Source organism: Cervus elaphus, chromosome 29 (genome assembly GCF_910594005.1).
Source record: "Cervus elaphus chromosome 29, mCerEla1.1, whole genome shotgun sequence".
Lineage (NCBI taxonomy): Eukaryota > Metazoa > Chordata > Mammalia > Artiodactyla > Cervidae > Cervus > Cervus elaphus.
The window spans coordinates 23,182,558-23,199,316 of NC_057843.1; the positions used below are offsets into that span (position 1 = coordinate 23,182,558).

Consider the following 16,759-nt stretch of genomic DNA (forward strand, 5'->3'; position numbering starts at 1 on the left):
AAAGTTTCACTGGTCTTTACATTACTGAGCATGTTCTGTTTTTGTAAAATGGAGAAAAATATATTTAAAGTCACTGGTAATTAGATCTTTGGATGCAAACTAAAAGCATATCTGTACATTAATCTTTGAATAGAAAAAAAAAAAACAGTCACAAAGTATGCTTAGGCCAAGTTACACATTCATAAAGGTACGGTGACTAGCTCTTCATCATCTTTACATTCTCTACAGGCCTTGCATAGTGACTTATGGAGAGAAGACACTCCATACATACTCATGAGACATATTCAAGGAGGAGCTAGCCAGGTGAAACTCTAGAATTTGTTCAGCAAAAATTCTTCACCTTGTTGATCACATAACTATCCCCAACCAGTCAAGCAGTGGTGACTAATTTGCATAATAACATGTCAGCATCAGTACAGAATTTATCTAGGCAACACCACTGACATTTTAATTAAATTGTCCTTTGAAACGGATGCCATTAACCTAATTAAAAAGCTCAAGGAAGGATGAGCTACACTGATGCTTTCTTAGGGACAAAGTATTACATTACATAGTAGTGAAGTGACCCAATCCTTTGGGGATTTTTATCTTTAGGTTCAAACCTATTTAATTATTAACAACAAAAATAAACTTACATCAGTCTAATCCTGTGACTAGTGTTTTACTTCCTACATTTAATTTATGCCTCAGAACAAAATAAGTCCTACATTGGCCCAAAGTAGCCTGGTGGCTCAGTGGTAAAGAATCTGCCTGCCTGCCATTGCAGGAGACGTAGGTTCAATTCCTGGGTTGGGAAAATCCCCTGCAGAAGGAAATGGCATCCAGCTCGAGTATTCTTGCCTGGGAAATCCCATGGACAGAGGAGCCTGGTGGGCTATTGTCCATGCAAAAGAGCTGGACATGACTTAGTGACTAAAACCACCATCACCACCATCTAAGCCAGCCACAGTCCGAGGATCAGAAGACTAAACTGGCAGGAGGTGATAAGGGGTCCTCACATGACTGGAGGAAGCCAGTGGGAAAAAGTACAGAGAAGGCAGCAGGGTGATTTTTTTCTTCCTCTCTATCATTAATCTCTCAGCCTCTGGACCTTAACAATCTCCTGCTCACTTGTCAATCCCTAGTATTGTCAGGATGGTTTTATTTATTTATTTATTTTTTATTTATTTATTTATTTATTTTTTTTGTCAGGATGGTTTTAATAAGATAAGATCTATAAAACACTTTGAAATGTTTGATGAAAAGGTAACGCCATGAGAACACAAATTATTTTTACTCAATATCACTGGGAATGTGAACACACTTTACTTAGGTACTAGTCATGAAATGATGCTTTGCAGATTTGAAGATTAAAGTCTTGGTGAAATAAAATTTTAGAATGGGATCTGCAAAAGCTACTGCAGAGGCAAAATTACAGTTTGTTTTAATAGAAAGATGCTAGTTTCTTCAGCCTTTGAGCTTTTGTTGCAAATGTCAGGGCATTGTTTTTAACAAGAACTAAGTAGACTATTCAATAGAACCAACTATGAAAGGTAAAGGTTAAAGGTGGTCCCCACCCCAGCACCTCCTCCCCTCCAATAAGAAGCTGAATGCTCTCCCACTGTGTCTGCACTTCACCAAAGGACAGAAGCAGACACAAATGAGTTCCTGTCGAACCTTCTCTGTACTTTAGTTTTCATTTTGTCAACAGATACCTCAGCAGGTATTTCCCAGTGCCTCCCAAAGAATTGAGGGCAGGGGAGGATTGCTGCTTCTCTTTCCCTTTATTCAGAAGACATGAGGCTGAATAGTGATCAGGTACCGAGATCAGATTTTACAGCAAAGTATCTGTGTAAGAAATTACCAGTGGAAAGTGAACTCTAAGGTAGATCATGTTTTATCTTTACATAAGGTTCTGGGACATGAGAGAAATCAACTATACTGTAGTTAAATATTTCTAGATAATATGGACTTTCAGTACATATGAAATCCTCTAGGTCAAAGGTGTATAAGGTGAATAAGAAGAAAGGAAGTCAAACAGAAATGGCAGCAACTAAGGTGAATAGTGAAAAGAAGTGTATGTAACTGACATGTAACTTACTACCAGGAAAAATTAGGCAGCTTGCTAACAAAGGGACCTGAAGAGATTGTTCAAGCAAGTAGACTAGGGTATAATTTTCTCAGTGAGAGGTGGCTTACGATAAATAAAAAGCCTTAAGGTAGTAATGCTCAAGCTGTTTTTGTTAAAATAGTCATAAAGATATGAGAGAAGCTGCCTTTTTACTGAGTCTTCACATTAGTTTTTAGTATTGAAAAATTCAATATTTAGATACACTTGGTCCATAGTACCAGGAGAATAAAAGGCTCGGCCTTAAATTATTTACTGGCTCACACTTGAGATTTAATCATCTATTTGTAAAACAGACATAACTCACATTAGCAAAGACTTTTTGCCCCGTACTAAACTGCAATCCTTTAAATCTAAGCCAAAGCACAGAGCATTCTGTAAAGTGTACAACATGGACATATCTTTGATGCAAAAGTTATGTGCCTGTACTGCTTTCTCTGTATTTTCACAGAAAGACATGTAGTGAGAATTAACTGCATATGAGAAAGGACAACGACTCATTTTTTAAAAAAGAACTAAAAAGTCCTTTAAAATCCTTATGAAATACCTGAAAAGGAGGAATTGTTCATGCCTGTAAGGGGAAAAAATGTTTATAGAAAATTTCTGGTAAGAGAATAAATGGCTCTTACTTTGCAGCTGCTTTGGTGACTTCATCAGTCAACATGTCTCGAACCCTGCAATACAGTTGGAAAATAGGTATGAGACCTTATAGTAGAGCAAGAAAGCAATCTTCTTGCTTATTCATCAATTAACAAGAACCTCTGGCAATGACTCCAGATCTTAAAATTTCCACATAGAATTTTAGTGTAAGGTGAAAGAACTTAATAAAGGCTTCACCTCCAAGATAGTTTCATCTTCTTATTCCTTAGATTACTTAGTAGAAACAGGGAAGGAGGTGAATGTAACTCATGTACAGGCAGCGTTGTCATAATTTATACTCTTACACTGAGTGGTGGGTATACCTGTGTCCTTTATATTATTCTTTGTTACGGACTGAATGTTTGTGTCTCCCACTCCAACATGAAATCTTAACTCTGAATGTATAGCATCTGGAGGTGGGACCTTTAGGAGGTCATAAGAGTGGGGCCCTCATGAATGGGATGAGTGTCCTTATAAGAAGACAGACCAGTGGGCTTGCTTTCTCTCTGCTCTCCACCAAGCGAAGCTACAAGGAGCAAGCAGCCCATCAGCAAACTTAGGAAGCAGGGCTTAGGACACCATGTGGGCTGTCACCTTGATCTAGGGCTTCTCAGCTCCTATAACTGTGGGAAATAAATTTCTGTTGTTTAAGCCATCTGGTCTATGATATTTTCATTACAGAAGCCTGAACAAGACATTCTCTCTTTTCTACACAGGAGTTCATCAAGACAACAATTTACTACTCCCAAGTTATAGATAACAGCATCGTCACTATGTATGTATATAAAATAAAATTTAAAATGCTGGCTACAATATACATGAAACTAATATAATTTTATATGTCAATCATACCTCAATTAAAAAAAAACATGGTTATAAAGTTGAACTAAAAAAACTACATTTATGGATTTAAAAGGAAGGTATGTTCAATTCAAATATTCATAGGATTTTTTTGCATATAAGAGTCTTAAGAGAAAGTGAAAAACAATCATTGACAAATTTATATTATGAAGAGAATATCATAAATATTTTCACTATACACTTTGAGTTTCATAAATTTAAAGTTTTTATAACTATATAAATGTTTTGCAAATATAAATTATATTTGCATTTATAAGTAGTTGCATTTAAAATAAAATCTTAGCTATTCAGCACTCTCAGAATGAGTCATTCTTAACAGCCAACTGATCCCTACAAACTGATCCTTAAACTTGTACTTTATAAAACCATTTGACAATAAGCTTCTCTAAAACATATTGCCCAATCTTGGCCTTCCTAAATGGAGTATAGTGCATTCCGTGTATTCTTTTATTGGTCAACATGAAATATTTACACACGATGACCTGCCTGTACTTCTACATAGGGCGACAGCCTCCGCTAGGTCCCTCCCCCTACCTACTCTCCCTTCTCTGCCACATCACCAATTCCTTCTCCACGTGCATTACTCCCCTTAGCTTGTGAACACACTATAACATCTACCATCTTAGAAAAAGAAGCCCCCCAGCTATTGCCCCATTTCACTGCATCTCACACCTCAGAACTCACTTAGAAGAACAGTTTATACTTAGGACTCCAGTTTACCTCCTTCCATTCTCTCTATAATTTGACTTTTGTCCCTACAAAAGAGCTCCTTCTTGGTTAACAATGACTGTCAAGAGGCCAATCTAACACTCAACTCTCAGTCTCCATCTTTCACAGGCTCAGAGAAGTATCTGACACAACTGATTGCTCTTCTCTTGAAACACTTTCTTCCCTAAGCTTTTAAGGTGGCTTTTCAGATTCCATTCTCTCTTGGTTTTCCTCCCACAGTACCTACCAATCACTAACGTTCCATCTGCTTTATTGGCTCCCTCTTCATCGGACCTATTTCTAAATGTTGAAGTGTTCCAGGGCTCAGTCCTCTGACCTTGTCTCTGTCTTTGCTCATTCCCTAGATGACCTCATCCAGCATCATGATTTTAAATGCAGTCGATATGCTGATGATTCCCAAATTTATATATCCAGCCCTGAACTCACGCTGAACTCTAGACTCATAGTCAATAACCTACTTGATACCTCCAAACTGTAGGTCTAATTAGGCATCTCAGGCTTAGCATGTCTCAAATCTAATTTCTATTTTAGATAGATCTGTTTTTCTGTAGTTTTCTCTATCTGAGTAAATGAGAATGCCATACTTATTCACAGTCAAAATCTTAGAGTTATCCTTGACTTCCATCTCTCTCTCACATCCTTGATTCCATATGTCACCATGTATATTTGGAATAGTATAGCTAACATACCACTCCCCAGATTATCATTTTCAGAAGATGAAATTAAAACCATGTGTAAAGGAAAATAGCAAATAGGAAGCAAAATCCAAATGCTTAATCTCTAGTCTTAAATCCAATGTCATAATGTTTTAAACTGCATTGCTATTTTTAAAATGAATCTGGGAAATATAACTTAGAATGGAATTATTTAAACATGCAAGTACACACACACACACACACAGAGCTTCTGCTTTTCTACATATGCCAATTGTTAGTAAATTAAAAACTGAAACCCAAGTAACCTTTGAACGGATTTTTATATTAAAGAAACCTGTGGCTACAGGCAAAGTTATTTATTAGATTCTGGGTACTTTACTTAGATTTAGGCTGCGGCAACATTAATCTGACAAGGTATTCATCCCACCCTATGTAACAATTTAAACTGCTTTTAATGTGCCAGCACTTACACATTTCTAGATAATATAGTGGGAATTCACTGGGGGATTTCTGCCAAAGAAATTAAAGTCTTGACATGGTAAAGTTGGTCCTAGTAATGAAGATGTGTTGAGGAGGGAAGAGCAGGGCAGAGGAAGGTATTCTTTGACTAAATGAGTGAGAAAAACACTCAACCTTTATTCAAAAGCATATAAAATAATCAATTATAGGGGGAAAAGGGAAAAACAAACCATTTCCACACTGCTTAAGAAAACACTAAAAATAAATAAAATCCATGAATAAAGTGCTCCTTCTTTTATCTGGGGAGAAGATGGAAAATACACCCATCACATCTTTGGCCCTTGCCCCCTTAGGCTCTTAGAGAGGTTAAAATTCTAACATTTAAGTCTTTAAAGGCAGTCACCTTCTCCTTCACAGTTCATTTCCCATGGCAAATAATGAGCACAGAAAGCCATCCCCTTACCAGAGCCAGGCTGTGTTTTTTTTGTACTGCACCTCTTCAGGTCCTTCTTTTCCATGTTTTAACTGCAATTCCAGTTCTCCTATCCTCCCCTAAAAAAAGCACAGCATCCATCAGCATGCAAACTCTATGGCCAAAATGATCTTAAAATTTCTTTGGAAAACACTTAGGTAACAGATGGGTCCGTTCCCAAGTGGCCTTAGGTGTTCCTGAAAAGACAACAGATTATGACAGAGGATGTGTGAGGAGAGAGAATTATATGACTGCTCAGGGATTTCCACATTCACCAAATAAGTTTATCCTGGAGCAGTTGTATATTTGGCAAATTTAGTGCAGAGCATTAAATGTTGGGATATCTATTAAAAGCAGATTTGAAGTTCATAGGTCCCATTCAATAAATCCTCCATATAGTAATAACCTGACTGTGTCAGCAGTTGCTAATTTAAACTGACACAATACCGAGATTGGGTTACCAGTATTACAACAGAAAGGTTAGAAAATGAGTAAGAAGTACATAATACTTAAGATTTAGGTAAGGTGTAACAAAAATTATTATCAAACAGCTGCACACTACATTTCTATTTCTTGACTAAACTTACAGACATAATTCTCAACCAGTACCAGGCCCCCCCCAAAAAAAATATATATATATAGCTAATATCATCATCCCACTAAAGGCAAAACCTTCAAATATTTATTTTCTATTTTTTTTTACACTCAGAATTATTTTGATCAGATGCTTTCCCCTTTCCTGCATCACCAGTTACATTATGTAAATATAGTTAAAATTCTGGTTTATTGATATACCTTGAATCAAACAAGAACTTATTATTATGTATTAGAGAGTAATACCAAACTGTTTTCAGAAGCGTTTGTGTGGCTTATGTTCCCACTAGCGGTAAACGATTTCCGGCTATCTCACATCCTTGACAGCATTTGGGATTGTCAGGCTTTTAAATTCTTACCATTTTGGGGAGTGTGAAAATGGGGCCCATTATGGTTTTAATTTTCATTTTACTGTTTACTGAGATTAAGCATCTTTCCAAATGTTTAAAGACTATTCGGGTTTCTTTTTCTGTTCATTTTTCTATTGGTTGATTTTTCTTGTTGATTTTAGAGTTTTAGGGTGTGCTCTACAGAAGAAAAATGTATCTCTCTATATGTTCTACAGAGGAAAACAATACAACTTTAGGTTAAGGATGTGGGTTCTGACTCTTGAGAAACCTGTATGTAGGTCAGGAAGCAACAGTTAAACTGAACATGGAACAACAGACTGGTTCCAAATAGGAGAAGGAGTACGTCAAGGCTGTATATTGTCACCCTGCTTATTTAACTTCTATGCAGAGTACATCATGAGAAACGCTGGGTTGGAAGAAGCACAAGCAGGAATCAAGATTGCCGGGAGAAATATCAGTAACCCCAGATATGCAGATGACACCACCCTTATGGCAGAAAGTGAAGAGGAACTAAAAAGCCTATTGATGAAAGTGAAAGAGGAGAGTGAAAAAGTTGGCTTAAAGCTTAACATTCAGAAAACTAAGATCATGGCATCTGGTCCCATTACCTCACGGGAAATAGATGGGGAGACAGTGGAAATGGTGTCAGACTTTATTTTTTTGGGCTCCAGAATCACTGCAGATGGTGACTGCAGCTACGAAATTAAAAGACTCCTTGGAAGGAAAGTTATGACCAACCTAGATAGCATATTAAGAAGCAGAGACATTACTTTGCCAACAAAGGTCCGTCGAGTCAAGGCTATGGTTTTTCCAGTGGTCATGTATGGTTGTGAGAGTTGGACTGTGAAGAAAGCTGAGTGCAGAAGAATTGATGCTTTTGAACTATGGTGTTGGAGAAGACTCTTGAGAGTCCCTTGGACTGCAAGGAGATCCAACCAGCCCATTCTAAAGGAGATCAGTCCTGGGTGTTCATTGGAAGGACTGATGCTGAAGCTGAAACTCCAATACTTTGGCCACCTCATGTGAAGAGCTGACTCATTGGAAAAGACCCTGATGTTGGGAGGGATTGGGGGCAGGAGGAGAAGGGGATGACAGAGGATGAGATGGCTGGATGGCATCACCGACTCTATGGGCATGAGTTTGAGTAAACTCCGGGAGTTTGTGGTGGATAGGGAGGCCTGTGATTCATGGGGTCGCGAAGAGTCAGACACGACTGAGCGACTGAACTGAACTGAACTGTGGGTTCTGAAATCATGATGTCCTGACCTAATGGCATTTCTATTTGTGTGCTGTGTAAATTTGGGCAAGTTACTTCACCTCTCCAAGCTTCGGTTTCCATTTGTAAAATATAGCAAACACCTAACTTATGGTATTACAGTATCACATTAAATAATGTGAAAAAGTGTCTATTTAGTATAGTGACTGGAAATAATTGCTACCATTATCAGGTCTGCCATAGAAAACAAATCCCCCTTATTATCTTATAAGCTATTCTCTCATGAATATATATGTATATGAAACCTTCTTGAAATAATTCATATTTTTAATCTGCATACTCTCAAAGGGTAAAAGGTTCCCCAAAATGTAATATCCAGACTATAGAGTTGCACGTCCCTATATTTCTCTCACACACTCTCGTTACTAGCCCGTAAGCTCACTGGCAAGGACAAGGACACTTTATCCAGCTAAGGAGGCCCTGTATTCTGCACAGCCTCCAGCACATAGTGCCCTGGGGCTCACCAGTTCAGCACAGTGAGATCTGGTGGGCATTCTGTTCACGTCCTTCATAGTCTATTTACCTCAGTCAATGTCCATCCCCACCTCTGTGTTCTCCATGATAGAATTCTGACCTTTTCATTCTCCCTCTGTCTCTTGGAGCAAGGTATCAGAGGTGGTCAAACTGGCAAGATATTAATATTTAACATTGATTGTAGCCTTCCAAGAGGGTAGGCAAAACAGAAAATCATACATATTATTGCCTACCTCTGTTTATTATGCTTCTTAAATCATTCCTCTTTCCTCCTAAAATATTTATGTCCCATAATGCTTTCCGTAAAAGATAAGAAATTAAAAGGTTAAAAATCTGTTCAGAAACAAACAAAACACAAAAAGGCCGGTATACATGCAGCCTCTTGAGAAGGCCGACTTTTCTGATCTCTCCTGTAGCAACAAATCAGTACAACTCTACTGTGACTAAGTACATTTTTCATTTTTCCTTTCTCAGAGTTTTGGTTCTTCTCAATCTTTGCTTCTGAAATGTCTCTAACTCCTTCCACCCAGTCAATGTTAGGCTATTTATTCAGAGCCACTTTGCCATCCAATTCTTCACCTACTGATACAAGATCCAGTGGCATTTAACTCAGTCTCCTCTGCTTCTGGTTAAGAGCTATGGTTAAGAAGAGGGGTGAGGTGGAGGGAACGCTCATTGGGAGAGAAAAGGCTGAAAGGATCACTTGAACTGAGATTTTTGGATGGCCTGTAGATTCCGATTATTAATTTATCCATTCATCTTCCTTTTTTAAAAAAAAAATACCCTCAACCTATGTAACTACAACTTGCTAATTACAGTGAGCAATTTTGCCTAATTCTAAACTTGCCCACTAAAAACAAACAAACAACCTTTAAAAATGGTCAAAGAGTAATTTACTAGTAGTCACAATTCCTGACTGGTTTTGACTTCAGATTATTGTGTGGCCAGCTGACCAATTCAGTCAACCTATTTTAACCCCTCTGTCCTGTCTGAGATGATAGTCATAGTCCCTAAGGACCCTTTACACAAAGCTTGGAAACCTTAACCTCCTTAGCATCCCTCAAAAGGAACAAGGTCAAGTCGACTGGATGGCACCTCACCAAAATGGACTCAAAACTGTCAGTCAACCTGTAGCTGCATTTTTCAACTTCATGGGAAGAAATTCAAATACCTCCCCATGTCAATCACTTTGATATGCTTATAATTCAAAATCCCATGTTCTTGTGGAAAATTACATGAGGCTAGAAGCTGACGCTCAAGCGAAAGCCACTGGAAGTGTTTAAATTGCAAACTTATTCACATTACAGTCAACCTCCAGGAAATAATGCAGAATGTACCTTTCAGAGTGTCTCCTAGGCTTATTGAATAAAACATGGCTCCGATGCTGTAGTCTACAAAACATGTCTAGCACCAGATGGAAGTAACTATGCCTCCTGTACCCAAGAGCTATCCTCCAGGACGGAAATTCTTGATATAGATGAGGAGTTTGGCAGTCGCTCTAATTCTTCTAAGATCCTGTAAATTCTATTTAAGTATGTGGGCTCATTAAAAAAAAAAACAACAACCTGTTGAACAGTTAAAATGCATCAGCATATGAAATAATACTCATAGCCTAAAGAGCACTGCTATACTTTTAAAATAATACTGAAAATCTTTTTATAGTCCCTACTTTGAGTTTCACCTCTTAATCACCAATTCTCAATGGAACTAGACTTTATTAGAAATCCAAAGGAAAGAGGTTTTAATTGATAAATGAATACACATAAAGATACCTACTGTCACCGACAACAATAGAAAAGGCAGAATAACTGACCTGTATTATTACAAATACTCAGCTGGATTTTCATAAATTGATCTCAAAAATATTAAACCAATTTGCATTATTTGTAACAGTTAATGATAGTCTTGGACTGCCCAGGTGGCTCGGTGGTAAAGAATCAGCTTGCCAAAGCAGGAGACGGAAGTCTAACCTGTGAGTAGGGCAGATTCCCCTGCAGAAGGAAATGGCAACCCACTCTAGTATTCTTGCTTGGGAAATCCCAGGGACAGAGGAGTCTGGCGGACTACAGTCCATGGAGTTGCAAAGAGTCAGAGGCACACAATGATGATGTTAGGGAAAAAGCATGACATGGTGGCAAAGGCTGTGGCTCCGGAATCAGACAAATCCCAGTTAAGTTCTAGTTCTCTCATTTACTGACTGTTGGGTTGTGTGCTGTTTGCTTGGCTTTCCCGCTAACCCTGCTTTCCCATCTATAATCCCATTCTACATGAGGTTACAATACCTACTTTAAAGGGCTTCTGTAAAGATGAATTGAAATACTAAATGTTACATGTTGGTGGACAGACACTAGTCATTTAATAAAGGTCTTATTATGAAAAGGAAACCATAGAGTATTTTAAAAAAGTCAATTGCTTGTCATCTGCATGTTATATCCCATGAGTGTATGCTTGGTTGCTCAGTTGTGTCCAACCCTTTGCGACCCCATGGACTGTAGCCCGCCAGGCTCCTCTGTCCATGGGATTCTCCAGGTAAGAATACTAGAGTGGGTTGCCATTCCCTTCTCCAGAGGATTTTCCCAACCCAGGGATCGAACCTGGGTCTCCCGCATTGCAGAAGATACTTTACTGCCTGAGACACCAGAGATGCCCATGTTAAACCACAATCCTGTCCAATTGACCTTCCTTATGCTAAGAGCTAAATAAAATTCTCAGGACATTCTGCAGGAGGAGGAGTTATTCTTGCTGCGTCCAGGTGCCTATATTGGAGTACATCCTCTATTAAAGCATCAAAGACTGAATATGTTATAGCAAGGTTTTAAGATGCAAACATGAATGCTGAGATGCTTAGTCATTCTTCTGGCCCCGCCTCCATCCTTTAGGACAGTGGTCCCCAACGTATTTGGCACCAGGGACCAGTTTTGTGGACAAAAATCTTTTCACAGACCAGAAGGTAGGAGGAAGGTGGTCTTGGGATGATTCAAGCACATTATATTTATTGTATACTTTATTTCTATTATTATTATATCAGTTCCACCTCAGATCATCAGGCATTAGATCCTGGAGGTGGGGGACACCTATTATATTTAGCCACAACACCTTATTTCTTAAGACTTCATGAAAATCTTATTTGGGGCCATCAATTTCTTAAGTAATTTAGATTTTTTTCCCTATCATCCTTAACAATGAATTTTAAGCTAGGAAAAAGGATTAAGTTAGTAGGTTTTTTTTTTTTTTTTCATTGATATATATTCCCAAACTGGTTAAAATTATTTCTAATTTTTGAAATTCACAAACTATAACTTACAATATTATTGGAATAAAAGAAGTCAAATGAAGCATAATTCATTTATTTAGTGAGCACCTACTATGTTTTAGACATGTCAGGTTCTGGAGAGACAACAGATAGGAAAACAGCTTCTGACTGTAAGGAAGAGAGACAACTGGAGGGAGACCCCGGACACATAACTAAGGTGCTGAGGGCTTCTAAAGGGAAGCAAGGGTTCTAAGGAAGCATATGCGAGGGGCAGACAACCCTGGGGGGAGAGGGGAGACACACAGATAAAACTGTAAAGAACAAGTAGAAATTTGCCGTTCCAACATGTGCCCCTTAAACCACCATGACTAACTATACATACGAAGTGAAACTTACTCCTGGAATTTGGCAAAAAGGGAAAAGCTGCAAAAGAGCCTTGAGTAGGCAAAGGGAAGTAGCAGTGCCTGCAAAAAACAGTGTAGGTAAAAGCCAAACGGTTAGGGTTTACTTCCCTAGTGGTCCAGTGGCTAAGACCCTACATTCCCAATACAGGGGGCCTAGGTTTGATCCCTGGCTGGGGAACTAAAAAAATTAAGAGGTTAGGGAAGACATGCTGTCTTTAGGAAAACAAAGAAATTGAGCAAGGTTGAAAATGCAGGGGAAGGGTTAAGACATAAAGCTGGAGACGTAAGCAAGTCTAGATGGAGAGGGGGCAGGTACAAGATGGTGAACTCAGTCTGGGATGTGCTCAAGTTGGGGTGCTGTGGGCCAGCCATGGGGGACAGCTGGCACAATGACAGACATTCACCAAGCAGCAGGACATAGGAGAGTAGCATTCAAGAGGGAGCTCTGGATGGAACACACATTTGGGGGGCCATCACATTGAAAATTTAAGGGCAGTTATACATGTACGCTTCACATTCTTTTATGAGCAAAAATAACCATTGCATTTTTTATTGGAGTATAATCGCTTTAAAATGTGTTCACTTCTGCTGTACAATGAAGTGAATCAGCTGTATGTATATATATTTCCCATCCCTCCTGAGCCTCCCTCTAACCTACCGTCATCCCACTTCTCTTGGTCATCACAGAGCACCTAGCTGAGCTCCCTGCGCAATAAAACAGCTTTCCACTAGCCACCTATGTTACACATGGTAGGGTATATATGTCAAACCTAATCTCCCAATTTGTCCCACCCCCCCATTCCCTGCCTGAATCCACATGTCCATTCTCTAGTCTGCATCTCTATTCCTGCCCTGCAAATAGGTTCATCTGTACCATTTTTCTAGATGCCACATATTTGTATTAATATAAGTCAGAAAGAAGAAAACTGCTGCATTTTTGATAATGCTATTTTCCTAAGTGCTTTTACATTAAATACATATTTGCAGTAAACCTTAAAAAAGAGACAGGCCTTAAAGCAAGCCATCCCATGATTTGATTACCTGTAAAATGGCATGATAAGCACGAGTCATATACGCGAGCCAGGCCTGGGGGAGAAAAATTGCCCGGTGCCACTCAGAAAGCTGGATATGAACCTGTGGGGAAAATGCACCATAAGTCAGGCTGCACAATATTAAAACAGAATAAAATGAAAACTGTATCGGGAACTCTTTCTTTCCCTTCATTTCAATGGTTTAGATTCTAAAACAAACCAAATCCGTCTAGGATCATAACCGCAAATAAGATCTTTTGGAGATTTTCAAAGGAGAGGAGTTTAGAATCCTGCAAAGACAAAATAAAATAAGCCTGGAATTTTCTAAATTAAAGCAAATAAAATCCTACAATGACCACAAGTTAAGATGCATGTGTAATACAAATATGTCTTTGAAAATTTAGGGAGAAACTCTAGAAAGCCTCTTGTCAATGTCAGGAAACTAGGTTTTGTCTAACAAATCCCCCTAGTAATTTTAAATAAAAATAAATATCGCTCACATCCTGGACTTCCAGTATGACAGTTTCTAAAGTAATAAACTTAAATTACCAACAGAAATATCATGTTGTGCAGACACTGTCGTGGTAAGAGCATGCAAATGAGTCCCGCACACAGCAATTGTGCACACCACTAGATAAATGCCCTTTAATCAGTGTGGGTAAACAAGAGAAAAATGATATATGCCAACACTGAAATCCTGTTTCTGAAGACAGGCCCAGACAAAACATCTGGTTTTCATAGTCATTTCTGTTTCTACCTATTAGTATACGGCTATCTTGCAATAAATCTTGCCAAGGTCTGCTTCTGTTAAAGAAAGATCACTCAAGAAAAAAACAGTCACAGTGCATCACATTTCATGCTTCCTGTAACTCATCTCATCTAAACTCAAACAACGGAAACTTTAGTCTGTGTCTCACAGACAAACAACAACAACAAACACACAAAAAGGACAAATTTCTACATGATTGCCCCAAGATCATGATAACTACAGTGTTTATGGAGATTTTTACTATATGACAGGAATTAATTTTCTCCAGTGCTTTGTTATAGGGCAGAGAACAGCCTCTCTGAACAGGGTTGGTTTCCATGGCTTCTGGTATTTTCTTTCATCCCTATCTCAGTGTGGTCCTACAACAAGCAAGGGACTCTGGAAGGATATGAGGATTATAAATCGTTCAGTGACTGCAGAGGGTTCAGAAATGGGCAGAGAGTCACAAATGGACATAAATGGATTATGAAGCGTCTGTGGGAACAAAGAGATCAGTTCTGTCTGAAATCTACACCCTTCATCCCATTGTTTCTTTTTCAAAAATCAGATACTCAAACAGTATGAAAGAGATATTCAGATCATGAAATAAACTTTAAAAAAATTATAAAGACAGGTTTCTTGCTTTTCTGGTTAAGTACTCATTCTGTCAAGTAGAGTAGGGGGAGCCTTGTCGATATATTAACAAAACTCCTTGAAGGAATGAACCCACCAATTCCTGCTTCCTCTCTCATTGTTCAGGAAGCCATGGTGGTACAATTAGTCCTTGACCTTGTTCTCTGTCTCCAACATGTGGGGACTTCCCTTTAACTTTTTTCCTATCAATTCTGTTTTCTTTCCATAAAATAGACGAATAATCTTTGAGTTCTATTTTGAGATCTGGATTACACAGAAAGAAAACCAACACCACTAAAACTTTTATCTCTTACTTCAGAACTTCAAAATATCTTAAAATTTTGCTGCCAAGTAATCCACGGACATCATTGCACAACTGAGAATATCCATGTGCTGTGTGCTAAGTCACTCAGTCGTGTCTGACTCTTTGCAGCCCTATGGACCATAGACCTAGAAGCTCCTCTGTCCATGGGATTCTCCGGGCAAGAACAGTGGAATGGGTTGCCGTGCCTGCCTCCAGGGGGTCTTCCCAACCAGGGATCGAACCCAGCTCTCTTATGCCACCTGGGAAGCTCAGTCGGCAAATTGGCAAAGAGAGCACTGAATGTGTTTGGAAAGACAATGATCTCAATTGCTTCTTAAACTTGAGTTAAGAAAAGAAAGTAGTATGAAAAAAATGTAAAGGTAAATAAGCAAATCAAATGTCGAGCTTCTAAGAACAAAGACGCTCATGCCAGGAAACCTATTTAAAAGGAGGTTATAAACTGAAGGTTAAAGCTACTCCTCCGGCTGCTACTCAGACCGCATCTGAAGGTGGGTGCAGGGAGGCAGTCAGGCTTGAGCCTAGACACCAGCTTGAACTCCCCAGGTTTCCTGAGAGTACACCTAGACTTAGTGTTCTGTGGAGTTAGCTGGGGCCAAATCTCCTGTAAAATGCACTTTCTCACTTTTTCCCTTACAGAAGAGAGACTTAGGGAAGCGGCTTGCATACAGCCATGCCCTTACTCTCCAGCTGTGCTCCAGACAGAAGAGACTTCCTTGACCATTTTTAACACAAACACATTTTAGGATCCTGTTCCAATTCAATACATAACCCTCCCATATAGGTAATGTTGCTAGGCTGACAAATATAATTAGCATTTTTAAAGTATGAAAATCATGTATCATTTGCTATACTTGTGAGAAGCTTTGAAGGAAAGCCAATCAACAAACAAATTCCAAATCATGACGTTTCAACCCTGTTATTCAACAGATGATAAAGCAAGGTTCTCAAGCACTGTGCACTAAGTTTTAATTAACATGTGCAATATTCTTTTTCTAAGACTAACTCTGCATACCCATGCAATGACAGGTGTCTGATGCACTGCTGAGGTGAGCAGGTTCTATGATTTAGGAAAGAGTAAGAGTTTCTATGTATAAGAGGTAGTACTAAGTATAATGAAACATTACTTCATGTGCCTAAAAGAAGAGACCACGTTATGGAAATATGCAAATAGAGGAAAGGGGGGAAAGAAGGATAACAAGGCCAGAGTGGGGACAGAAGCAGATTACAGGACCAATAGGGTGATCAGTGTACCTCATTGAGAAGGTGAAGTCTGAGAGAAAACTTGAAAATGAAGATGTAAAAACAAAGGAAAGTACTGGTGGGAATGGAAAATGGTTCAGCTGCTATGGAAAACAGTTTGGTGGTTCCTCAAAAAGTTAAACATAGAATTATGACCCAGCAATTCCATTCCTGGGCTTGAATCTGCCTGAAAATGCAGGAGACTCAAGAGACATGGGTTCAATCCCTGGGTTGGGAAGATCCCCTGAAGAAGGAAATGGCAACCCACTTCAGTATTCTTACCTGGAAAATTTCATGGACAGACGAGCCTGGTGGACTACAGTCCACAGGGTTGCAAAGAGTCAGACACGGCTGAGCATGCGCACACACAGACACACACAATTCCACTCCTAGGTATATACTGAAAAGAACTGAAAATACACATTCAAACAAATACTGTAATACATGCTCAAGCAGCACTTTCACTATAGGTAATGGGCAGAAATAACCCATGGATGAATTTGTTCATG

The 16,759-nt window shown here is 38.9% G+C and overlaps 1 protein-coding gene across 5 annotated transcripts in view; it reads right to left on the reverse strand.

Moving 5' to 3' along the window:
• FOCAD (focadhesin) overlaps window positions 1-16,759 on the reverse strand; it is a 293,625-nt gene that overhangs the window by 67,642 nt on the left and 209,224 nt on the right. For all 5 annotated transcript variants that reach the window (XM_043891497.1, XM_043891499.1, XM_043891500.1 and 2 more), the window contains 3 exons: window positions 13,316-13,408; window positions 5,915-6,003; window positions 2,737-2,781 (listed from right to left, as the gene is read on the reverse strand). In XM_043891497.1, coding sequence (XP_043747432.1) covers window positions 2,737-2,781; window positions 5,915-6,003; window positions 13,316-13,408 — 227 coding nt within the window. The remainder of the gene's footprint in view (window positions 1-2,736; window positions 2,782-5,914; window positions 6,004-13,315; window positions 13,409-16,759) is intronic.